This window comes from Mauremys mutica, chromosome 25 (assembly GCF_020497125.1).
Source record: "Mauremys mutica isolate MM-2020 ecotype Southern chromosome 25, ASM2049712v1, whole genome shotgun sequence".
NCBI lineage: Eukaryota > Metazoa > Chordata > Testudines > Geoemydidae > Mauremys > Mauremys mutica.
Genome location: NC_059096.1, coordinates 14,458,230 through 14,484,683, shown reverse-complemented (window position 1 = coordinate 14,484,683; position 26,454 = coordinate 14,458,230). Strand labels below are relative to the sequence as shown.

The following is a 26,454-nucleotide window of genomic DNA, read 5'->3' as shown; positions in this document are numbered from 1 at the left end:
AGAAGTCATGTACTTCAGAGGTTTCTGTACTACTGACAACCACCCTGTTGCACATCCTGTTTATTGTACCATAAAACCATTTAGCACAAATGATAAGAGACTATGATGTACATTTAAAGAAAATAGGAAGCAAAAATACTATATGCAATGGGGGATTTGTTTTTGCAAATAAGCCCCTTCCATTTAAAAAGAAAAAGCATCACAAACAGACCACAACCTGTGGTAGCCTTAAAACCAGAATGAAAAGTTTTACTACAAGTGCATGATTGTGCACATTAAAAATTCCAGACTAATTGTTTGTCTCACTTAAAAATCAACTTTGGCTTCTTCGGTTATTCAGAACTGACTATAATAGCAGCAAGGTTAATGTTTCTATCTTCAGTTTGAGCTTTGCTCTTGTGTAGTTTGAATAACTGAATAAGTTGAATAAAGGTGAAACATTTTTACTTTTTGAAAGTGTCTTGTATAATAAGAGGTTACTTAAATAACCAAATTATATTTAGAAACAATTAATTCCTATATCCTCCCCTCCAACTTTGTTTCCTCCCTGCCCCCCATGAAAACACATTTGTGCTCACGGGCTGTCGGGGCTCACTCTTTTCCTAATGTGTCAAAAATAGAGATGATGATTTCAGGTAAGGAATATGCAGCAAGAATCAAGTCTTCGTGAAAATATCTGTTGCAATGAAAAGCTGGAAGAGAAATACAGGAGTTGTGACATGGAAGAACAACTGCCTCAATATTTTTCCGAGCTGTCTATGACGCTTTAGTGCAGGGGTAGGCAACCTATGGCACGCGAGCTGATTTTTAGTGGCACTCACACTGCCTGGGTCCTGGCCACCAGTCTGGGGGGCTCTGCATTTTAATTTAATTTTAAATGACGTGTCTTAAACATTTTAAACACCTTATTTACTTTACATACAACAATAGTTTAGTTATATATTATAGACTTATAGAAATAGACGTTCTAAAAACGTTAAAATGTATGACTGGCACGCAAAACCTTAAATTAGAGTGAATAAATGAAGACTCGGCACAGCACTTCTGAAAGGTTGCCGACCCCTGCTTTAGTGCATCTTTAAGTCTGTTTGTTATGCTGATTATTCCTCCTTCCCCTCTGCCAACCTGCAAGTGCCCCATCTGCTGGTGAACACAGGACTGACACATGAAGATGACAAGATCTGTTTGAATTGTAAACATAAGAGAATGACGTTGAAGACCAAAATAAGGGGAAACAGAAAGGAAACATGTTATAAGAAACAAGGACTTTCTAGACAGATTTCACGTTGTACAAAGTATTTAGTTATACCAATACATATATATGTGTATTATTTTGCTTATAATAAACATCAAGCCAACATCTGTTTTTTTACTGATTGCACTGACAATAGGCTTTATTGATTTATTAGCATTTCTTGCCTTTAGCTGTAAGAACCAGGATTCTAAAACAGCTTCTCCTTAGCACTTTGCAAGCAAAAAATCTCATCTCTTCCGGAGGCAATTTGAACAAACAAGTAAAAAGGGGGGTGAATCAGCAAGGGGTATCAGCAAGGTTACAGACATGGAACTTGGATCACACACAACTGCAGTGATTCCTTTACGCCTTTTAAGGATGACTTGACAGCTTGTAGAGTATTCTGGTAATTAAAAGAAGCTTGTATTTTCCCCAGATCTCAGGTAAATGTTTGTAACTTATCAGGCAAATTAAAATTACACACCACAAGTTTTTAATAGGGTTGTGGAGTAAACTAACAAAAAATACTCCGCTCCCAGCCCTATCGGTTTTAGAAGCATGCTCCAGAGGTAAAAACATTACTGTATTGGGATGTTCCTTATGGATGTCATTTTATATCTTAATACACAGCCAGTCCCAAGCCCAGCTGAAAAAGGAGGAGATTTGGCATCAGGTTGGCAGTTGGCCGCAAAAGTCTACCACAAACTGCCATTACGAGTATGTCTACACTCCAGTTGAACACCTGAGGCTGGCTGGTGTCAGCTGACTCAGGTTTGTGGACCTTGGGCTGCAGGGCTATAAAACTGCAGTGTAGATCCCCATCGTGGGGTCCCTGAGCTCATCTACACTGTAGTTTTACAGACCCACAGCCTGTGCCCCACAAGCCCAAGTTAGCTGACATGGGCCAGCCGCAGATGTTTAGCTGCACTGTAGACATCACTCTGAGTCCTCACATTAATCAAGAAAATAAATGGGTATTCTAGAAATGACACAGTTGTGGAAAACAGGTGAGGGCAATGGCACAACTTTTGACAAGCGCAATTAAAGAAGTTAGCCCAGAAAACTAAGATCATCCTGGCAATTTGGAATACTGGCATACTGATTGGCCTAGCACAGAGCTGGCAGACACACTGACAGAGGAAGAAGTTTCGGATAGCATGCACCCAGGAAATAAAATGGAAAGGAGAGACTGTTAATGTACTACTTGTATCTATTTTAAAAAGGCCTCCCTAGATGCACTGCCACTCTACCCAATCTCTTAAATCTCACTCAGATGGAGAAGTAATTTCACAAACCCTGATGAATACAGAGGTTTTCCGAGGATTAGTCATTTATTATATTTTATTAAAGGAGAAGTAATGAAGTGCATACACTGCACATGCTAATGATTTACAGAGATTATAATAACAATACCTTCTGCTCATACAGCAGTTTTCATTCTGAAAGTGCTGTATAGAACAAAACGCCCTATGCAGGTAGACAAATAAGTATTAGCCCCATTTTATAGATGAGGAGATAGACAGATATTAAGTGACTTGCTCATTACACCTCAGTAAATCAGCAGCAGAAACAGGATTAGAAATCAGGACATCCAGACTCCAATCCCATGCTCAAGACTATGTTGCTTCTCTGTAAACAGCCTACTACAGAGTCCCCCTCATACCAGGCTACTCTCAGGACATTCATATGCTACTCCTGGGGGGAATTTTGTGCCCCTGGGCATGTGCAGAATTCATATCCCCTGCAGATTTTTTTTCCTCCACAGAAAATACATTCAACCGGAGAGGCGCTGCAGTTATAGCTTTCACCCACTAGGGGCTGCTGTGGCACCAGAACAGAGGGCAGCCGGCTCACCAACCGTAGCAATGAGCCACAGAGGAAGGAAGGAAGCCAGTGCCCTGCCCATCGGTCCAGGGGAGGAACATAAGAACGTTCATACTGGGTCAGACCAAAGGTCCCTTCAGCCCAATATCCTGACTTTCAACAGTGGCCAATGCCAGGTGCTTCAGAGGGAATGAACAGAACAGATAATCATCCAGTGATCAAGGAGGCACAGGGGGTAGGGGAGGGAACAGGCAGAGTGGGGCACACGGGGCTGCTGGGCTTCAGAAAGGCTAGTGGGGGGACAGACTGGGGTGAGGGCTGAATGGAGGTGCAGGGCCACACGGGGACTGGCGGAGGGGTGACTGAGTGGAGGTGCAGGGACACATGAGGACAAGGGAAGGGGGGTAGCTGAGTGGAGGTGCAGGGACACATGAGGACAAGGGAAGGGGGGTGGCTGAGTGGGGGTGCAGGGACACATGGTCCCTTCCAGTCCTATGAATCTATGGGGACAGGGGCAGATGTGCCAGGATCAGCCAGGGTCTGCATGGGGGAGGCTCCCCAGTTCCCTAACGATACCTCCCCCCCACCCCACCCCCAGGGGGGGCAAAAACTGTTCTATATTTCTCTCGCCCACACCCAACAACCCTCCAGGTTCACTCCCAGGCTCCTTCCCTCTCTCTCTCAGCCCCTCTATTACCCCCGACACCTCCCAAGCTTTTGCACTGCTTCTGAAGGGTGCGGGAAGTAAGTGTCTGTATTGTAATTTAAATGAATTGTTACTCAAAGTTCTATATTAATACGCTTAGCAAGGAATCTGTCAAAAAAACATTTCCTGAATCTCTGCTGTCTGTATTGTTACAAATATACTTCCTGACAGGTATTTGAAATACATTACCAAAATAATTGAAACTGGCATGATTATATTGTGTTATTTTGACAAATAAAAAAAAACGCAGAATTTGAAAATATTGTGCACAGAATTTAAATTTTATATATATATTTTTGCCAAAGAATTCACCCAGGAGTAATATGCATGTTATTTCTGGTATGCTTGGTAGGTCTAGCATTTACCATTTTTCCTCAGTCAACTTAAAACAAAAGGAAAACCAATAAAAAGATACTAAGAATGAAGAATCAGGAATTAGCCAGTTCATAGTCTGACGTACAACATATACCTGCCACCCAACAACAGCATTCTGCCAATCCACCAAGTTCTCATACAGCCAAAAAGTGGGCCCAGTTCCAAATTCAGCTATTTTTCTTCTGTAGGCAAAGAACTATTTATTTACTTCTGCTTTTTTCCAGGTCCATAGGAGCCTGTCCTGGTTAAGTGAAGGTTTGCAATGTTGGCCTTTACAGTACATTGATAAGGGAAGCCAACAGCCACCGCAGCAGTTTGTCAATCCATTTTTCTATCAAGTTTTGGCCCATGCTGTTTAACAGACTTTAACTGACCCACCTGCATACGGAGTTTTATTACCTTTCAATACCTGCAATCTTTAAATCCAGATCAGCAGTCGCCAAACTTTTCAGGGTCGCACTCCCACTTACCCGTTCGCGCCCCACCCCTGAGCTGGGAGTGAAAGCCAGGACTATAACAGGGTTCAAAAGAGAACTAAAAAAATTCATGGAGGATAGGTCTATTAGCCAGGAGAGGCAGGGATGGTGTCCCTAGCCTCTATTTGCCAGAAGCTGGGAATGGGCAGCAGGGGATGGATCACTTGATGATTACCTGTTCTGTTCATTCCCTCTGGGGCACTTGGTATCAGCCACTGTTGCAAGACAGGATACTGGGATAGATAAACCTTTGGTCTGACCCAGTATGGCCATTCTTATGTTCTTATGTGATGCAGACAGGGGTGGGGGGGCGAGGCTGGAGCTGCAGCTGCGGGTGGGTCTGGGGCCGGGGCCGGGAACAGAGATGGGGGACGGAACCAAGCGGCAGGGCCGAGTGGCACTCCCTTCCTACCCCCCGTGCATGCCCCACAGTTTGGGGACCTCTGATCCAGACCAAGCTCACCTCCCACTTCCTTCAGCCATTTAATCAGAAATGGAAATTTATACATCAACATTTGTCAGTAATGTGTTCTCCCAGTAATTTGTTCACTACAGGGAAGCCCAAATGGCTCACCCTCCAACGATAAGGAGAAATAGTAACCGAACACAGTGGCCTTGGATTTACAAGAATGTTAGAGGTTATTCATTCAAAGAAGTGTTATGAACCTAAAAAGGTTTAATTTAGTCTCACTGTTTTGCAAACCTATTTAAGATCTCAATAGAGAAATACAATTTTAAATTTACGGGCTATTTAATGAAAGCGGTCTGATCCATCTACATGGATTACAAAGCTTTTGCAGTCTCTCTAATAAACGCGTACCATTCCATGGGGCTTTACGCACCTCTATTGTAACTTCTAACACCCAAATGTGAGCGGCTACTACCTTCAATTTGACAAGTAAGGATCAAAGACCCTGTTTATACCTCCCCAACTCCAACCATGGGAATGTGACACTTTCAAGAGCTACTTCTTTCAAAATCTTGCCTTTTAGGCAAATTGCTTAACAATCCTTTCAGATTAGCGTAAGAAATTTTTTTCCTTTAGCTTCTCTACAGTTGCAGAAGACAGGGGATGTTTCACTTACATAGAAGTCAGTGGTATAAAATAAACAGGTGGCACCTGGACAGGCTCTCCCAAAGTAATAAAGGCCAACTAGGAACTAAACACAATGCAGGGATGCTGAAATAATTTTATCAGTCCCTGATTTTTCAGAACAACAGGACATTGAGATAGAGGGTACGTCTACAGTATGAAATTAATTCAAACTTATTTTATTCGAATTTTCGGAAGCGATTTTACACATTCGGTGTTGTGTGTCCCCACTAAAGCGCGTTAATTCGGCGGAGTGCGTCCACAGTACCGAGGTTAGCATCGAATGTCGGCTATCCCACAGTTCCTGCAGTCTCTGCCCCCCATTGGAATTGTGGGTTAAGCTCCCAGTGCATGATGGGGCAAAAACATTCTTGCAGGTGTTTCTGGGTGTGTGCCGTCACTCGCTCCTCCCTCCGTGAAAGCTACGGCAGATGCCATACTGCCAGCAGACGGTGCAGCACCGTCCACCACCTGTCTCCTGGTACTATGAATCCACCTCACATGTCCTCTTGTCTTTCTATCTAGTCTCATCTAACCATTTCCCGCCTTTTTTTTGGCTACCATGAACAGAGCTACACAGCTTCTGCTGCTTTTTCCATGTTAAAGCAGCAAAGAATCCTGTGGCACCTTATAGACTAACAGACGTTATGGAGCATGAGCTTTCGTGGGTGAATACCCACTTCGTCGGATGCATGTAGTGGAAATTTCCAGGGGCAGGTATATATATATATATATATATGCAGGCAAGAATCAGGCTGGAGATAACGAGGTTAGTTCAATCAGGGAGGATGAGGCCCTCTTCTAGCAGCAGAGGTGTGAAAACCAAGGGAGGAGAAACTGGTTTTGTAGTTGGCTAGCCATTCACAGTCTTTGTTTAATCCTGAGCTGATGGTGTCAAATTTGCAGATGAACTGAAGCTCAGCAGTTTCTCTTTGAAGTCTGGTCCTGAAGTTTTTTTGCTGCAGAATGGCCACCTTAAGATCTGTTATTGTGTGGCCAGGGAGATTGAAGTGTTCTCCTACAGGTTTTTGTATATTGCCATTCCTAATATCTGATTTGTGTCCATTTATCCTTTTCCTTAGAGACTGTTCAGTTTGGCCGATGTACATAGCAGAGGGGCATTGCTGGCATATGATGGCGTATATTACATTGGTGGACGTGCAGGTGAATGAACCAGTGATGGTGTGGCTGATCTGGTTAGGTCCTGTGATGGTGTCGCTGGTGTAGATATGTGGGCAGAGTTGGCATCGAGGTTTGTTGCATGGATTGGTTCCTGAGTTAGAGTTACTATGGTGCAGTGTGCAGTTACTGGTGAGAATATGCTTCAGGTTGGCAGGTTGTCTGTGGGCGAGGACTGGCCTGCCACCCAAGGCCTGTGAAAGTGTGGGATCATTGTCCAGGATGGGTTGTAGATCCCTGATGATGCGTTGGAGGGGTTTTAGCTGGGGACTGTATGTGATGGCCAGTGGAGTCCTGTTGGTTTCTTTCTTGAGTTTGTCTTGCAGTAGGAGGCTTCTGGGTACACGTCTGGCTCTGTTGATCTGTTTCCTTATTTCCTCATGTGGGTATTGTAGTTTTGAGAATGCTTGGTGGAGATTTTGTAGGTGTTGGTCTCCGTCTGAGGGGTTAGAGCAGATGCGGTTGTATCTTAGTGCTTGGCTGTAGAAAATGGATCGTGTGGTGTGCCCGGGATGGAAGCTGGAGGCATGAAGGTAGGCATAGCGGTCGGTAGGTTTTCGGTATAGGGTGGTGCTAATGTGACCATCACTTATTTGCACCGTGGTGTCTAGGAAGTGGACCTCTCGTGTAGATTGGTCCAGGCTGAGGTTAATGGTGGGGTGGAAGCTGTTGAAATCATGGTGGAATTCTTCCAGAGTCTCCTTCCCATGAGTCCAGATGATGAAGATGTCATCAATGTAGCGTAGGTAGAGAAGGGGCGTGAGTGGATGAGAGCTGAGGAAGCGTTGTTCCAGGTCGGCCATAAAAATATTGGCATATTGTGGGGCCATGCGGGTGCCCATAGTGGTGCCACTGATCTGGAGATCTATATCGTCATCAAATTTGAAATAGTTGTGTGTGAGGATAAAGGCACAGAGCTCAGCAACCAGTTGTGCTGTGGCATCATCATGTTGTTCCATGTTGTCTGTCCTGGGTTCCCGGGGAAGCTACAGAAGGCAACAATTCCCTGCCGTTTTTCAGCCATCGTGAACAGAGCCGCACAGCTTCCGCCGCAAACTCCGCTCATGTTTCCGCGGCAAACTCTCCTCTCCTGCTCTTGCAGCTCTAACAAGATTCCCGACTCCGTGAAAGCTACAGAAGACAACCATTTACCGCCTTTTATCGTCCATCTTGAACTGAACAGCTCGTTTCGCGCCCTTTTTCCAGGATTACCCATGCAGGTACCATAGTGAGGCAAGCATGGAGCCCCCTCAGATCTCCGCTGCAGTTTTGACCATTGTAAATACCTCGCACATTATCCAGCACTATGTGCAGTACCTGCAAAACCGGGCGCGGAAGCAACAACAACGCAATTACTATACTGATGAGGACATGGACACAGACATTCCTAGAAGCACAGCATGTGGTGATTGGGAGATCATGGTGGCATTGGGCCTGGTTCATGCCGTGGAATGCCGATTTTGGGCCTGGGAAACAAGCACAGACTGGTGGGACCGCATAGTGTTGCAGGTCTGGGATGATTCCCAGTGACTGCGAAACTTTCGTATGCGTAGGGCCACTTTCACGGAACTTTGTGACTTACTGTCCTCTGCCCTGAAGCGCAAAGACACCAAAATGAGAGCAGCCCTCACAGTTGAGAAGCGAGTGGCCATAACACTGTGGAAGCTTGCAACACCCAATAGCTACTGGTCAGTCGGGAATCAGTTTGGAGTGGGCAAATCTACTGTGGGGGCTGCAGTGCTGCAAGTAGCCACCGCAATCATTGACCAGCTGTTATCAAGGGTCGTGACTCTGGGAAATGTGCAGACCACTGTGGATGGCTTTAATGCACTGCGGTTCCCTAACGCATATCCCTATCGTGGCCCTGGCACACCAGGGCGGCCAGTACATAAACCACAAGGGGTACTTTTCCATGGTGCTGCAAGCACTGGTGGATCACAAGGGACGTTTCACCAACATCAACGTGGGATGGCTGGGAAAGGTGCATGACACTCGCATCTTCAGGAACTCTGGTCTGTTTGAACAGCTGCAGGAAGGGACTTACTTCCCAGACCAGAAAATTAGTGTTGGGGATGTTGAAACGCCTGTAGTTATCCTCGGGGACCCAGCCTACTCCTTAATCCCATGGCTCATGAAGCCGTACACAGGCACCCTGGACAGTAGTAAGGAGCAGTTCAACTTTAGGCTGAGCAAGTGCAGAATGGTGGTAGAATGTGTTTTTGGATGTTTGAAAGCGCGCTGGCGCAGTTTACTGATTCAGTTAGATCTCAGCACAACCAACATTCCAATTGTAATTGCTGCTTGTTGTGTGCTCCACAATCTCAGAGTAAGGGGGAGACGTTTATGGTGGGGTGAGAGGTTTAGGCAACTCGCCTGGCGGCCAATTTCGCACAGCCAGACAACAGGGCGATTAGAAGGGCACAGCAGGGTGCGCTGCACATCAGAGAAGCTTTGAAAGCCAGTTTCATGACTGGCCAGGGTATGGTGTGACAGTTGTGTTTGTTTCTCTTGAAGTTACCTGTCCCCTATATATATATGAAAGTAAATAAAGTCTAAATTATTTTTAAATTGTTCTTTATTATTTGTTGCACAACACACTGAGAGAAATCAGAAGGCAAACTGGGGGAGGGGGGGCTGGGTTAGGGGGCTGGAGGAGGAGGGAAGGACAAGTCGAGAAACCAAATCAAAAGTTTGCATATGCCAGCTTTCTGCTGCTTGGGCGATCCTCTGGGGTTGAGTGTGTGGGTCCCCGTAGCCTCCCCCCTCATGTTCTTGGGCATCTGGGTGAGGAGGCTCTGGAACTTGGGGAGGAGGGAGGGCGGTTATACAGGGGCTGCAGCGACAGTCTGTGGTCTTGCTGCCTTTCCCTCATTAGATCCACCATACAGCAGAGCACGTCAGTTTGCTCCCCCATGAGCTTGACCACAGCATCCTGCCTGCTCTCATCGCGCACGTCCCTCCTCTGTTTGTGATCCTGTCATGCTTTACGGGACTCCGTAATTGTTTGCCTCCACGCATTCAGCTGGGCCCTATCAGTGCGGGAGGACTGCATGAGCTCGGCGAACGTGTCTTCCCGAGTTTGTTTTTTCCACCTTCTAATCTGGACCAGCCTCTGGGACGGAGTAGATAGGGGCGGTGTTGAAACATTTGCACCTGCAGGAGGAGAAAAAGGGAGGGTAGTATTTTAGGAGATACATTTCAGAGAACAAAGGGGACACTTTGGTATGAGGAAACCGTCACACAAAGCCGGGCAACAGAATTCAGCTTGCAGGCAGCCTAAGGGCATGAGGGGTTCTGCTTCGTTTATATTCATTTCAATGTTTTCAAACTGCTGGGACCCCTTTCCCATAGCAAGCAATGCCTGGTGGGTTTGCCATAAAGGAGGGCCTGCGGGCTCTCTGGGATGATCACTTCACACAACAACCAACCCCGCCCCACCGCGTGGCTCCGATGATGTTCTGAGCAGGGATGAGCCCTTTAAACTATACGCGGCTGGGTTTCCCCCCCACCCGCCACCACGTGGCTCCGATCATGCTCTCACTCACCAGAAGTACCTTCTCCAGGGTCATGGTCCAGGAGTCCGCACTGGGAGTGGGGGGAGGCTATTGGCTCCAGTGTTAAGCATAGTTCCTGGCTGGGGGGGAAACGGATTCCCCACTTGCTGCCTGTGCACTGTCCTCCTCCTCCTCTTCATCCTCCAATGACTCTTCCTCCTCACTCCGTGCAACTCCTCCTTGCAGGTGTCCACGGACAGTGGTGGGGTAGTGGTAGCGTCACCCCCACTAACTGCATCGAGCTCATGGTAGAAGCGGAACGTATGGGGCTGTGATCCAGAGCACCTGTTTGCCTCCCTGGCTTTTTGATATGCTTGCCTGAGCTCCTTGATTTTTGTACGACACTGCTCTGTGTCTCTGGAGTAGCCTCTTTCCGGCATGGCCCTGGAGACTTAAGCGTACGTATTTGCGTTCCTTTTTTTGGAATGTAGTTCTGCCATAACAGACTCATCTCCCCAACATGCAGTGAGATCCAGTACCTCCCGTTCAGACCATGCTGGAGCTCACCTGCAAATCCGGGACTGCCTGATCTCTTGTGATGGTGGACTCTGCATGGTCGCCTGTGATGGTGGACTGTGCTGACTGGAAATGAAATTCAAAAGTTCCCAGGGCTTTTCCTGCCCACCTGTTTAGTGCATCGGAGTTGAGAGTGTTGTCCAGAATGGTCAGAAGGGAGCATTCTGGGATAGCTCCTGGAGGCCAATAACGTTGAATTGCATCCACAATACCTTTAACCCGGGATTGCGATCTCGATTTAAGCGCTACTCCACTTGCCAAGGTGGAGTACAGAAATCGATTTAAAGAGCCCTTTAAATCGAAAAAGCTGGTTTGGTCATGTGGACGGAATCATTTTTTTTTTCGAATTAACTCGGCTAATTCCGAAATAACACACTAGTGTAGACCAGGCCAGAGAAACGGAACTTTCAAGTAGGAAGAAATTTTTTTCCCACTAAAATGGAATGGCCCTGCTAGTCATCAGAGAAGTGTGCCGTATACGTGTCAGCACATGCTCATCTGGGATGCAGGAAACCAGGACTGTGACTGCAACCCAGATCTTCCATAAAGCAATGGAGCTCTTTTTCATATTTCACATTGCCTATGTTACAAAGCCAGATTACTCCAACAGAAACTGTCCCAGAAACTCCTGAAAAGAATTCAGTAGACAGATAAGACTAAAGAAAAAGATTACAAATTTCTATTGCTTAGAGGAACATCTTCCATAAGCAAAAGTATCATGTATCTCTGGCTGTTCCTCTTTGCTTAGACCATGCCAGTGCCCTGATATATCCAGAGCCATTCTGCTTTGACGTAATAGTAACAGAATGTCAAAATTATTTACCCTAAGGATAAACACACCGCCGAGTCAAAGCACATGTTCTATGTGACCCTCTGGGCAAAGTGCTTCAATTTTCCCATAAATATTCTCTAGGTCTCAAAAAGACCTACTTTTGTAGAAGACCTTACATTTTGCAAGGGTATACAACATGTGTATAGGTTCAACAAAGCCACACATTATAACATATCAGGTCTCATTGGACTCTAGCTCAACATTTTATGTAGAAAAGTATAGAAAGAGCTGAATAGAGCTTTTCAAAAATCAAGTAAACTGCAATTCTGTTAAAGCTTTGTGCAAACTCATCACCTTTGTGAGATTACCTTGAGAAGGCTTGGTAAGGAGAGATGGTATTTTATGAACACTAAGATGAGGTTTATCAGTGCACTAAAGTTAACTTTACCTTCTGTAGAAAGAGGACAATTCCAACAAGCATCTTGGCATGCAGTTCCTCCAAGGTGAAGAGTGTCCGTGGAGTTCGTATGAAAATCTTGGTCTTCCCATAGGCTACATCATGCTGAAACCCACAGCACTCAATCAATTTCTTCACAGCTTCTTTGTCTGAAGAGAGGTCATGGTTTGGCCAAGTAAATTCTGAGACCATCTTGTACCTAGATTAACACAAAAAAATTAAATCCACCATCAACTTCCCATCTGTGCTCCAAGGCCACCCTTAAACACATTGTAGAGTTTATCTTTGAGATTAAGATTTCTGTTCACTGATGGCTGTAATAATTTAGATATTCTGTGGATGTGACGATTCCATGAGAAGTACAAAAAGGAATGCGAGCAGCAGAGTTGAAGGATGGATGATTTGTGGAATACCTGTAAGAACTACCACAGTCACCCCAATAAGAACAGATGCAACATGGCAGAGCCCACCCACAGATCCTTGCAGGATGAGCAAATCCGCTACTCAAGTTATTTCTAGACTTTCCATTTCAACAGTTTTTAAACATTTGCTAAGAACAAAACCTTTATTTCAACTTACTTCTTTGCAGAAGTCAACTGAAATTGAGCTATGCACTTAATGTTTATTCAGAAAAACTGGACAAATCCTGGACTCATCTCCTTGCCCATCATTTCTGTACCATTCCCAGACTAGTTTCATTATGCTAGAAAGTAGCAGGCAGCTGTGTGGCACTCTGCACTCCAAAGCAGTATCCTGGCACCCCTATATTTACCATGGTGATATAATTATGATATGTTTGGTACAAAGTATGCCTTGTGAGGTATCATTTTAAAAAGCTTGATCTGTCGAACATTAATATCCTGTTGGACTGCATGTGCTATCATTGTATGGGAAGTTATAAAGTTTTGCTATGTGTGTGTTACTGAAATATGCTGTAAAGTTGGGAACACCCACAACCAGCCTTTCAAGTACAACAATGGAGTAACTGCTGATGGCCTATTAAAGGGAGTCCACACTCACAACAACTATCCTAGAAACTGTATGCAATGGAGACCTTCTCAGAGCTAGCACGTAGACAACAGAGACTGCTTTCAACAGGTATGTTAGCAACAAGAAGGTGGTCAGGGAAAGAGTGGGACACTTACTGAATGGGGGAGGCAACCTAGTGACAGATGATGTGGAAAAGCTGAAGTACTCAATGCTTTTTTTGCCTCAGTCTTCACAGACAAGATCAGCTCCCAGACTGCTGCACTGGGCAGCACAGTATGGGGAGGAGATGAGCAGCCTTCAATGGTGAAAGAACAGGTTAAGGGACTATTCAGAAAGGCTGGACATGCACAAGTCCACGGGGCCAGATCTAATGCATTCAAGGGTGCTGAGGGAGTTGGCTTATATGATTGCAGAGCCATTGGCCATTATCTTTGAAAACTCATGGCGATCGGGGGAGGTCCCGGATGATTAAAAAAAGGCAAATATACTGCCCCTCTTTAAAAAAAGGGAAGAAGGAGAATCCAGGGAACTACAGACAGGTCAGCCTCACCTCAGTCCCTGGAAAAATCATGGAGAAGGTCCTCCAGGAATCCATTTTGAAGCACTTAGAGGAGAGGAAAGTGATCAGGAACAGTCAGCATGGATTCACCAAGGGCAGGTCATGCCTGACCAACCTGATTGCCTTCTATGATGAGATAACTGGCTCTGTGGATACGGGGAAAGCAGTGCACGTGATATACCTTGACTTTAGAAAAGCTTTTGATATGGTCTCCTACAGTATTCTCGCCAGCAAGATAAAGTAGTACGGACGGGATGAATGGACTAAAAGGTGGATAGAAAGCTGGCTAGATCATCGGGCTCAATGGGTAGTGATCAACAGCTTGATGTCTAGTTGGCAGCCTGTATCAAATGGAGTGCCACAGGGGTTAGGTCCTGTGGTTGGTTTTGTTCAACATGTTTATTAATGATCCGGATGATGGGATGGATTGCACCTTCAGCAAGTTCGCAGATGACACTAAGCTATGGGGGGAGGTAGATATGCTGGAGGGTAGGGATAGGGTCCAGAGGGACCTACACAAATTGGAGAATTAGGCCAAAAGAAATCTGATGAGGTTCATTAAGGACAAGTGCAGAATCCTGCATTTAGGACAGAAGAATCCCATGCACTGCTAGGGACCGAGTGGCTATGTGGCAGTTCTGCAGAAAAAGCACCTGGGGATTACAGTGGATGAAAAGATCAATCTGAGTCAGCAGTGTGCCCTTGTTGCCAAGAAGGCTAATGACATATTGGGCTGCATTAGTAGGAGCATGGCCAGACACAAGGAAAAAGGGAAAGCAGTAGAACAGAGACCCTGGACTTCAGAAAAGCAGACTTCGACTCCCTCAGGGAACTGATGGGCAAGGTCCCCTGGGAGAATAACATGACGGGGAAAGGAGTCGAGGAAAGCTGGCTGTATTTCAAAGAAACCTTATTGAGGTTGCAGGAACAAACCATCCCGATGTGTAGGAAGAAAAGTAAATATGGCAGGCGACCAGCTTGGCTTAACAGTGAAATCCTTGCTCGTCTTAAACACAAAAGAACAGCTTACAAGAAGTGGAAGATTGGACAAATAACCAGGGAGGAGTATAAAAGTATTGTTCAGGCATGCAGGTGTGAAATCAGGAAGGCCAAATCACACTTGGAGTTGCAGCTAGCCGGAGATGTTAGGAGTAACAAGAAGGGTTTCTTTAGGTATGTTAGCAACAGGAAGAAAGTCAAGGAAAGTGTGGGCCCCTTGCTGAATGAGGGAGGGAACCTAGTGACAGAGGATGTGGAGAAAGCTAGTGTACTCAATGCTTTTTTTGCCTCTGTCTTCACAGACAAGGTCAGCTCCCAGACAGCTGCACTCTGCAGCACGGTATAGGGAGGAGGTGACCAGCTCTCGGTGGAGAAAGAAGTAGTTCGGGGATATTTAGGATATTTAGGATATTTAGGAAAGCTGGATGAGCACAAGTCGGATGCGCTGCATCCGAGGGTGCTAAAGGAGTTGGCCGATGAGATTGCAGAGCCATTGGCCATTATCTTTGAAAAATCATGGCGATCAGGGGAGGTCCCGGATGACTGGAAAAAAGCTAATGTAGTGCCCATCTTTAAAAAAGGGAAGAAGGAAGATCCAGGGAACTACAGGCCAGTCAGTCTCACCTCAGTCCCTGGAAAAATCATGGAACAGGTCCTCAAGGAATCAATCCTGAACCACTTAAAGGAGGGGAAAGTGATCAGGAACAGTCAGCATGAATTCACCAAGGGCAAGTCATGCCTGACTAACCTAATTGCCTTCTATGACGAGATAACCGGCTCTGTGGATGAGGGGAAAGCAGTGGATGAACTATTTCTGGACTTTAGCAAAGCTTTTGATACAGTCTCCCACAGTATTCTTGCCAGCAAGTTAAAGTAGTATGGGCTGGATGAATGAACGGTAAGGTGGATAGAAAACTGGCTAGATGGTCGGGCTCAACGGGTAGTGATCAATGGTTCCATGTCTAGTTGGCAGCCGGTATCAAGTGGAGTGCCCCAAGGGTCGGTGCTGGGGCTGGTTTTATTCAATATCTTCATTAACGATCTGGAGGATGGTGTGGACTGCACCCTTAGCAAGTTTGCAGATGACACTAAACTGGGAGGAGTGGTTGATACGCTGGAGGGTAGGGCTAGGATACAGAGGGACCTAGACAAATTAGAGGATTGGGCCAAAAGAAATACGATGAGGTTCAACAAGCACTTAGGACGGAAGAATCCCATGCACTGCTACAGACTAGGGACCGAATTGCTGGGCAGCAGTTCTGCAGAAAAGGACCTAGGGGTTACAGTGGACGAAAAGCTGAATATGAGTCAACAGTGTGCCCTTGTTGCCAAGAAGGCTAATGGCATTTTGGGTTGTATAAGTAGGGGCATTTCCAGCAGATCAAGGGATGTGATCATTCCCCTCTACTCAGCACTGGTGAGGCCTCATTTGGAGTACTGTGTCCAGTTTTGGGCCCCACACTACAAGAAGGATGTGGATAAATTGGAGAGAGTCCAGCGGAGGGCAACAAAAATGATTAGGGGGCTGGAGCACATGACTTATGAGGATAGGCTGAGGGAACTGGGATTGTTTAGTCTGCAGAAGAGAAGAATGAGGGGGGATTTGATAGCTGCTTTCAACTACCTGAAAGGGGGATCTAGACTGTTCTCAGTGGTAGAAGATGACAGAACAAGGAGTAATTGTCTCAAGTTGCAGAGGGGGAGGTTTAGGCTGGATATTAGGAAAAACTTTTTCACTAGTAGGGTGGTGAAGCACTGGAATGGGTTACCTAGGGAGGTAGTGGAATCTCCTTCCTTAGAGGTTTTTAAGGTCAGGCTTGACAAAGCCCTGGCTGGGATGATTTAGTTGGGTTTGGTCCTGCTTTGAGCAGGGGGTTGGACTAGATGACCTCCTGAGGTCCCTTCCAACCCTGAGATTCTATGATTCTATGATCAAGGGAAGTGATTATTCTCCTCTATTCAGCACTGGTGAGGCCACATCTGGAGTATTGCATCCAGTTTTGGAGCCCCCACTACAGAAAGGATGTGGACAAATTGGAGAGAGTCCAACAGAGGGCAAAAAAAATGATTAGGGGGCTGGTACACATGACTTAGGAGGAGAGGTGAGGGAACTGGGCTTGTTTAGTCTGCAGAAGAGAAGAGTGAGGGGGGATTTGATAGCTGCTTTCAACTACCTGAAGAGGATGAGCTAGGCTGTTCTCAGTGGTAGCAGATGACAGAACCAGGAGCAATGGTCTCAAGCTGCAGTGGGGGAGGTCTAGGTTGAATATTAGGAAAAACTATTTCACTAGTAGGGTGGTGAAGCACTGGAATGGGTTACCTAGGGAGGTGGTGGAATCTCCTTCCTTAGAGGTTTTTAAGGCCTAGTTTGACAAAGCCCTGGCTGGGATGATTTAGTTGGGGTTGATCCTGCTTTGAGCAGGGCGCTGGACTAGATGACCTTCTGAGGTCTCTTCCAACCCTGATATTCTAGGATTCTATGCTTGACTCATGTCATAGCAAAGGTTCTTTCCAGGAAGCTGAAAGAAACTACAAAAAAGAGGGGAAGTGACACCACCACTTGGCCTCTTCTCCTGCCACAACTCAACATCTGGAAACAAGTCCAGAGAACAAAGATTGAACAGGGGAGCTGGTCCCAGGCTGGAAAGGAGAATCCCAGCCTGTGTATTCAGGAACTATATCATCTACCAGGGTGAGACACTGCTTGATTCAAATCCTGTCTAGTTTATAGAACTCAGATTCCAATTTTACTTTTATTTCTTAGGTAACTAACTTTGATCTGTACACTTATTACTTATAATCACTTACAATGTATCTTCCTGTAGCTAATAAATCTATTGTATATTTTACCTAAAACAGTGCAGATTTGTTGAAATGCTTTGGGCAATCTGCTGTGTACAAAAGCTGGTGCATTTCCTCTTTCTTTTGCAGAAGTGGCAGACTAGGTAATAAAACTGACACTGGTCAGGGCAAGATGGTGCTGCTCTGGGGTCCAAGGCTGGGGAGCTGAGGGAATTGGCTGGAGCCTCTCTATTGTTGGTTCATGAGCGGCTGGCAAAAGCATTCATGTAACTCAGTTGCGTGTCCCCCTGCCTGTGGATGTCTGTGTAAGTGCAGTACCTGGAGAGGTTTGTGGCTTAGCAACAGCATCACAGTGTGAGAGAGCCCAGGTTAGTAAGCCAGAGGGCTCAGCGGTACCCCAGTTCCGGGTTGCACTCTGGGGAACCTGTCACAAGCTGATCATCAAGTAGGGTGCAAGAACTATCCACCTTTATCAGGCATTTAATTACTCAGTTTTCCAAACTCTCCACACACAAAGAAAAGCAGAAAACAGTTCAGCATTAAACAACTATGAATCAAAGAGGAAAATAATCAGATCTGACTCTGCTCTGCCATAAAGTATGCTATATTTGAGAATTGCTGATTGGATAAATAGGTTTTTGCAAGGGAGCAACAATGAATTTTCTGCATATGATTTACAGACTTAATCAATAATGCAATAGGCAATTCACCATAACATTATCCATATTCGTATTCTAAAGGAAACACATTCAGCAGGTTTAACTATTTGCCCATTTCAAAACCGATGAAGTGAGAAGTCCAAATTCAATCCCAATTTTCTAGGCTTTTTTTTTCAGTTGGCAAGCGAATTCCAAAATAAATGTTAGATGGACAACCACAAATCTGGTGTCATAACCTTAGAAAACTTTTTTTTAATAGGAAATAGGGTCTAATCTGAAGTTGCTGGGGTTCATTCTATAACAAAAAAAGAGGGTACTACACTGACTAAAATAACACTATACAAAATATATACAATACTGTCACTTTTCTATTAAAATTAACCGCTGAACAAACTTGACAGCAAAAAACCTGCTGTGGCACATGGTTCGAAGCAGGCCCCAGTATACATCAGTGACAGAAGGTAATGGAAGGCACAACATGATTGTTTGGTTAAGAGTATGCTAAAGTATAAAAAAGCTGACATTTTTTTAAAAATCCTTTACGGTCTCCCAATGAAGAGTTTTTGCATTTATATTTGGAAGGGCTCAGAGCTCTCACTCTCAAATAAATCTATATGCAGTACATAAATATTTTACACACACACATACCAAAACACTTTCGTTTGGTTTCAGATCTCTGCTCTCTATTCCCAGTGGAAAAATGTTTCTGCTATAATTAATTCACTGGGATATGAAATGGAAAAATCTTTCACCTCGAGACATTTCACATTAGATGAAAGAGACAATCAGGGTGACAGAGCAAATCCGCCTTTTATTAAGCAGACCTGATGGGGTCAGACAAGAGGAATAAAATGTCAGATCTAAAACCTGTACAACAAGGTGGAGGAAGATTTTATGAAAGAGGTGGAGAGAAATTAAAATCTCCAGAAGAGACAAGGCTGCATCAACAAAAGAGATCCAAAATTTATACAAGATTACAGGTATTAATTTAATGCAGGGCAGTTTTACGCTCATTCTCTCTTAATACAACAACTGGTAGTATTAACATTGTCAGAATACTGCCGCAGGCTTTCCATCTCTCCAGCAGCATGTGCAGTGCAAGCTCACTAATTCCTTCCCTGAGGCAAAGAGCATGACCCTGATCCCCTAGCAAGTCAAAATCCCAAAACCTTACTGCTAATTATAATGAAGCAGGACCCAGAATAAATCTGCTGCCTGACAGAATAGCTCTTCCCCTCCCCCATGCCTAAAGATCTCAACAGCCTTCAAGGTCATCCATACATTAAACATCCTTCTCTACACTCCTTTGTTTTTTCTCTCCCCTTCATTTTTATCCTACAGAAGGAAACTGAAAGAAGAAAGGTTGTTTTTTAAAACCTACAATCCTCAATGGAAGTCTTTTGAAATTCAGAAATATTTACAGATAAACTCTGGGTTTGAACATGTAGCGAGAGATTTCTATCACCACAATTCAGTTGGTGGGGTTTCCAGTGTTATTTTCATGCCACGCTTAATGTTACTTTAGAAGAGGCATTAGAGCTGGGAATGACAATAATGAAAAGTGTTTGATTATATCCTCAAGAAACCAAGCTTCCCAGCCACCACCTTCCCCAAAAGATACCAAGCCATAAGATTTTTGGTAATTTAGATGTTAAAACCAATAATGCAACACACAAGCATTTAATGACAATGTATTGATTTCAAGATGCTTTTTATCCCTAAGGATGCCAGTGAAACCAAGTGAAAACAGATTGACTGTGGGCTGGATCTAAATAGGCTTGATCTTACTTTACCTATAAAGTGATATTTGGCCAGGTTCTAGGATCTCTACTCAGTTCTTAAATAATCAGACTCACTGTGACCGCAGTGGGAGCTTTCCTGAATACAAGTTCTAAGTAAAGAGAGTAAGGAGGTCAGGATACAGTATGTTAATTATTGTTTCTCTCGCTTCTGCTAATAAAGTGAGATATCAAGTGTGTTGGAGCGTTTTATGGCTAAGCAATGCAACAAGGGGTTAAAAGGTCGTACCAGTTGCTATACATTAATCTAATTTTCCAGCCATTAGCTTCATTTTGCTCTCAGACATACAAGAGCTTATCACATATCCACTAAACAGTAGCTTCTTGTGCAATCATAAGAGCAGATTTTAATGGATTCCTGATAATGTGCACGTGTGTGAATGAGGGCAGACTCAAGCCCTAAACTTGTATGATGATGAAAAGTTACAGTTCATGACAAAAATGAAGTACAATAAATAGTATTTGTTGAACCATACCCTTTTATTATCCTTCAGTTTACTGGAAAAATCTGGTCATTATGAACAACAGAGCTCTTCATATTCTTTCTTTCCTACACTTGCTTATATACAGTTTTTCATTCTTCCCACACTCAGGGTCAGTTTCTCACTTGCTCAAATGAATCAAAAATCAAAACCAATTCAATGATCCACCAGCAAGATGATGAAATTCTAGATAGGCACAGTACTTTACATATGCTGTAAGAAACCTTAGGGCTTGTCTTCACTAATAGGGTAAGTCGACTTAAGTTACGCTACTCCAGCTACGTTATTTACAGAGCTGGAGTAGACAGCCTACGTCGACCTACCGCAGTATCTTCACTACATTGCATCGATGGGGATGCTCTCCTGTTGACTTACCTTACTCTCCTCGGAGAGATGGAGTATCGGGGTCGACTGGAGAGCGCTCTGCAGTCGATTTAGCGGGTCTTCATTAGACCCGCTAAATCGACACCCACTGCATCAATTGCAGCAGTGTTCATCTCCCTGGTAGTGAAAACAAGCCCTTAGCTTAAATAACATTTCTAGCTACTCAAAACACAGTGCAGCATGCATCAAAAATCATGTTTTCATGGGGTCAAGTCATATCATCTCATTCCTATCTCCCATCTTCTATTTATAAATTCACTGAGTCCAAAGGTTTCCTTTCTGACCCATGTAATGTCACTATATTTGGAAAGTGCTTTTCTCCCCCAGGAAAGGAAACTTTCCATACTTCTCCAAAAATATAAGACAATATTTAGGAGAGAAAAAACACAAGACACTATTTAATTCTGTGTCTAGAGTTAATTTGTGTGTGTGGAGGATCTTCAATTGTCCATTAACTCTAACGATACTAAGACAGTAACAGGACACTGGTTCAGTCTAATTGGGGTCATGGGGCTTTCAACCCTGCTGTTTATAAACAGTGGAAAATGGTAGCCCATAAAGAATGCATTCCTCAAGTCTGTGCATCTGCTGCCATATCAGGCTGAGACAACCAGCACCCTTCTATGACTAACAGTGTTTTATCCAAGCCACTAGTGTGTGCTCAAAAAAGAAACAATATACATACACCATTCATGACTAAAGATCACCAGACTAAAGGATTCTATGTTTACAGATCACAGTGAAGGCAGATCATTATATTGTGCAGCTCAACCAACAGCCGGCAAACATCTAAAAAAATAAAAAAATAAAAAAAAATCATGCACTAATTCCCTTCTCACCTGTGAAGAAATTTTTCATATGTTTGGCGGTAGGCAAATCCTGCCCGTCGGACCCTGACATTCTCCAGAAGTCCAAGGTATTCCACCTGATGCCTGCAGCGTTCTTCATCAAACAGCTGTGATGACTTCTTTTCATTGGGCTTAATGCATCGGACATAATATGGCTCCTACGGGGACAAATCAAACAATGACTTACACAGAGCTAAGAACTTTGTGAAGGATACAATTTACTAAATAAAACACACGAATGCACAATTAAAGTAAGTATGCATTCCCTAAACAGTTTGCCTTTGAATATGAACATGACATAACATATTAACTGACATTTTCTCCTCAGTTACAGAAAGGAAACAAGACAAAGCTACTGTTATTGAGGAGCATTTGGGGTAATAAGGTGACCTTGGGGGACATGTTTGCAAGGAATACGTATAGACAAATTAAGGGGTCCCAGTACAATAATGAGTCACTGAAACAAAGACATGTGTCCTTGAAAAGTATGGGGTCAGATTCCCCCAACTGGTCCAAAGAGATGCAAATGGACCACCTGCCCTCCAGAGGACTTTATCCCAAGGGGGAGAGAGTTATGTTTCACCACTCACATTCAAAGATTCCCCCAGGGGAGCACAACTATAGTTGCCACCCTGAGCCCGGCCAAATGAGGCTGCTTCACCACCCACTTTTCAGGGGGTCACCTTGCACAGCCATAACTTTTCTCTAACAGGCCCTGAGCCTGGCTTACCCATAAGCTGATTGGACCACATCTCAAGCACCCTTGGTCAATTCTAGCTCAGGCCCATATATGCCATTCAAGCAGTATATAGAGACCATATAGGTTCCACAACTGGCTAGGGAAGAATTCTTCTAGAACAGAAAATACAAAGAGTCAACTTGTGCTGCCCCCGGCGCCTGGTAGAGGGCACACTGGAAGGGGAACCTCTGTAGGCTGAGTGCCACAGAAATTCTGAACTACACTGGGCTGTAGCATAGCCCATAGGCTTCTTGAATAAGGTTGCAGCCAATTAGAGAAGCCTCTGGGGCTGCTCCATGTTACACTGGTAGCCGCATCGGCCTCCAGAATGCCAAGAATCAAAGCAGCATGAAGGTGGCTTTAAACTACTTTTGCCACGCCCTCCCCAAACAGTTGTCCTGTATTGCTTCTCCTGCAAGGCACAACACAGAACCATTTTCCCTGACTCAGAATCCCTCCACTGACTCCTTCTAAGCAACCTAAGACATGACGACTGTTCCTCCCAGCAGTTGACAAGAAGGGGTGAATATCAGAGGGACCCCTTCTTGTCAACTGTTGAGAGTAGGCCACTTCCACCTTAATTGAATTGGCCTCGTTAGCACTGATGCCCCACTTGGTAAGGCAACTCCCATCTTTTCATGTGTTGTAAAATTATATATATATAAACAAACATACACACACACACACAGCTTACTATATTTTTCACTCCATGCATCTGATGAAGTGAGTTTTAGCCCACAAAAGCTTATGCCCAAATAAATGTGTTAGTCTCTAAGGCAGTAGTTCTCTAACTTTGTACTGGTGACCCCTTTCACACAGCAAGCCTCTGAGTGTGACCCACCCTTATAAATTAAAAACACTTTAAAATATATTTAACACCATTATAAATGCTAGAGGCAAAGCAGGGTTTGGGGTGGAGGCTGACAGCTTGCAACCTCCCCTGTAATAACTTTGTGACCCCCTGAGGGTCCCGACCCCCAGTTTGAGAATCCCTGCTCTAGGGTGCCACAAGGACTCCTTGTTGTTTTTGCTGATACAGACTAACACGGCTACCACTCTGAAACCTGTGGAAAAAATCCTTGCCTGAAAACACATGGATGGCAAATGCCCAGTCTTCGTAATATTTAGCTCACATGTCATCAAGAAAGTATTCAGTTACTTGTTATCTGGATTAAATTTTTTTAATTACAAATCAGTGTAATCTTTATTCATGTTTACAGCAGATTTGGGAGACCTCAGCCTAAATAAATGTCTGAAAAAAGCTATTGTGTTTGTTCTGTGATTTATGACAATAGGAAAGTTTAATCCATGCTTACCTGAAAGTTACCTTTCCTTAAGAAATAAGGTCCACAGATTCATTACAAATGGGTACTTCAGCCTGCATGAAGCCTAGGGGCAGAAACAGCCCTGTGTGCCCTGACCCTTTCTGGAACTAGAATCTCCCATGCCTTGTACACTTCCATAATACACTGTCTATTCCACCTAGCACCGGAGGACTTGGAATCTCTGAGTCCTTGACATTTCAGGTGGAAGGATACAAAAAGGCACCGGATCTCCACATGGACTATGTTTGAGGTAAATTTTCAGAGCCCTTCTAACATCTCCTCAGTGGGATACTCTGGCCTTGGACACAATGAAGGGAGAATCACTTCTTGGAGGCATGGAATGAAGAGTTCACCTTTGGGTGAAACGATTCCGGAGTTCTGAGCACTACCTTGTCTTCATGAAATGTGCAGTAGGGCTCCTGCATAGAAAGCTCTGCCAACTCCAACACTCATCTGGAGGACAGGATGGCTACCAGAAAACAAGTCTTGATGGACAAATACTGACATCAGTAGTTCACAGGGTTTTTTTGGTCAGGGCTCACATCACAAGTGTCTCATTTGGGAAACAGGCCTGCCTGCCTGCTTGGCTAACCGTACCCAAAGACTACCTTGGATTTCTGTGTCAGAAAATCCAGAGATTCTGCAAACACCATGCTACTATAGGCAGACACCTGATGAGAAACGGTGCTGCCCAGAATCTGCGATCACTTGGTAAATTGCCCTGCTCTGTTCATTCCCTCTGAAGCACCTGGCACTGGCCACAGTTGGAAGACAAGATCCTGGGCTAGATGGACCATAGTCTGACCTACCATGGCCATTCTTATGCCCACTGCACTAGTTCTATCACTTCAGCATATAGCACTGGGCTTCTTGTTCACTACTGGTTGTTCACTTATGCAACTACAGTCATGTTGTTTTACTGATTGAGGATGTGATTCCCCTCTAGGCTGGACTGGAACCTTTGCAGCATCAGCTTGACTGCTCTTAGTTATAGGAAATTTACACTGTGGGCTCTTTCCTCTGGGTTCCAGATGTCTTGAGCTGCATGAGGTCCCAAATGTGCTCCCCATCCATTGAAGCTGACATTGGTTGTGAAGATAAGAAGATCTAGAAGGCATATGGGTATCCTTTTATGGACATGGCCTTGGGCTGACCACCATTTAAAAGAGTTGATTACCTGTGCCAGAACCTTCGCTTGATATGTTCCCAGGAATGGACCTTAAAGATGAAGCCGTGAAGATGCCTGTTGTCTGACTGCACCCATGGAGTGATCCCTTTGCACAGCACTAGGAGGCCATGTACTTGAAGGCTCAATGCTATAGTTGGCTTCTTGCAGTTCCAAAACAATGCAAGGAGGTCCTGAATCTTTTGGAACCTCCCTAGAATTTGCTATCAAGGTGTCCATGGAAATGGGTAAGGAGACTGTCTGCCCAGGAGAGCCTGCCTCTCCAATCCTGCCTGCATCCCTTCCTGCACAAGAGAGGGTGGCTGAAGTGACCAGGCTACATCCTCCCCAGAGACAGCTAAGCTCCTCAGCAGGACACAGCCCCCTCCTTTTACCTCTGGCTTTTCTCACCTAGATTTCCCTGAAGACTGCTGGGATATCAACCACAGCAAACACCTCTAAAGGGGGAGCAGTGATGAGGGGACAACTTCCTTTGAAAGTTCAAACACAGCCACAGAACCCAGATGGGAATGGGAATTGTTAGCCTGAAAACTTGAAATAAAGTCTGGAATTTCCCTAAAGGCAGCTCTGCAGCAGGGAAACTTGGCCAAGCCACCAGCAGGCAGAAAAAACTGGAGGGATTTTCAGGAGGCAGGCATTCTCCTGCTGCCCGTCACCGCCAGGGCTGGATTGACTCCCAAGCTGCATACAGGCTGAAGTACTCATTGTGATGGATCTGTGGACCTGAGCACAATGAAGAACGAGTTGGTTTAAATCCAGTTCCAACATCATAGGTTTCCACAACACAAAGATCAAAACTGGCAGTAACTAACATCCTTGTTATGAGAGGCATCAAGGATGGAATGGGCCATGGAGACCAATAGTGGCCCTTCCAGGTCCAAGTTGAAGCACATTGGCAGGGTACTGCTGGGACAGGCACTGCCCTGTTTTACCAAGTCTGTGAACAAAGGACACTGGTCTCCAGTGCTGTCACGTACACCCTTCATGGCACTGAGATCTTACACACAACTGGAGTTTATCTCGCTTAAACTTACATCTATTTAAATGTTCTACAGTGGAGAAATCCAGAAAGGTCAACATGAGAGAGATTTCAGAATAGCAGCCGTGTTAGTCTGTATCCGCAAAAAGAACAGGAGTACTGTGGCACCTTAGAGACTAAAATTTATTTCAGCATGAGCTTTCGTGAGCTACAGCTCACTTCTTCAGATGCATAGCTAATGACAGGTTTCAGAATAGCAGCCGTGTTAGTCTGTATCCGCAATCCGAAGAAGTGAGCAGTAGCTCACGAAAGCTCATGCTGAAATAAATCTGTTAGTCTCTAAGGTGCCACAGTACTCCTGTTCTTTTAACATGAGAGAGAGAGACTCCTAAACCCATCTTGGGATCTCTCTTTATAGAATCAGGATAATGCCTTCATTTTGAATTTTTTGGATTTCATTTTGTTTCAAAGCTTAATGCGTTTTCAAAGTAGTTTTTGTACTTCATAATAGCCTGTA

The 26,454-nt window shown here is 44.6% G+C and overlaps 1 protein-coding gene across 4 annotated transcripts in view; it reads right to left on the bottom strand.

The window, feature by feature from the left end:
* Positions 1–26,454, bottom strand: part of MYO1D (myosin ID) — a 392,910-nt gene that overhangs the window by 225,284 nt on the left and 141,172 nt on the right. For all 4 annotated transcript variants that reach the window (XM_044999484.1, XM_044999487.1, XM_044999485.1 and 1 more), the window contains exons 15-16: positions 21,700–21,866; positions 12,178–12,385 (exon numbers count right to left, since the gene is read on the bottom strand). In XM_044999484.1, coding sequence (XP_044855419.1) covers positions 12,178–12,385; positions 21,700–21,866 — 375 coding nt within the window. The remainder of the gene's footprint in view (positions 1–12,177; positions 12,386–21,699; positions 21,867–26,454) is intronic.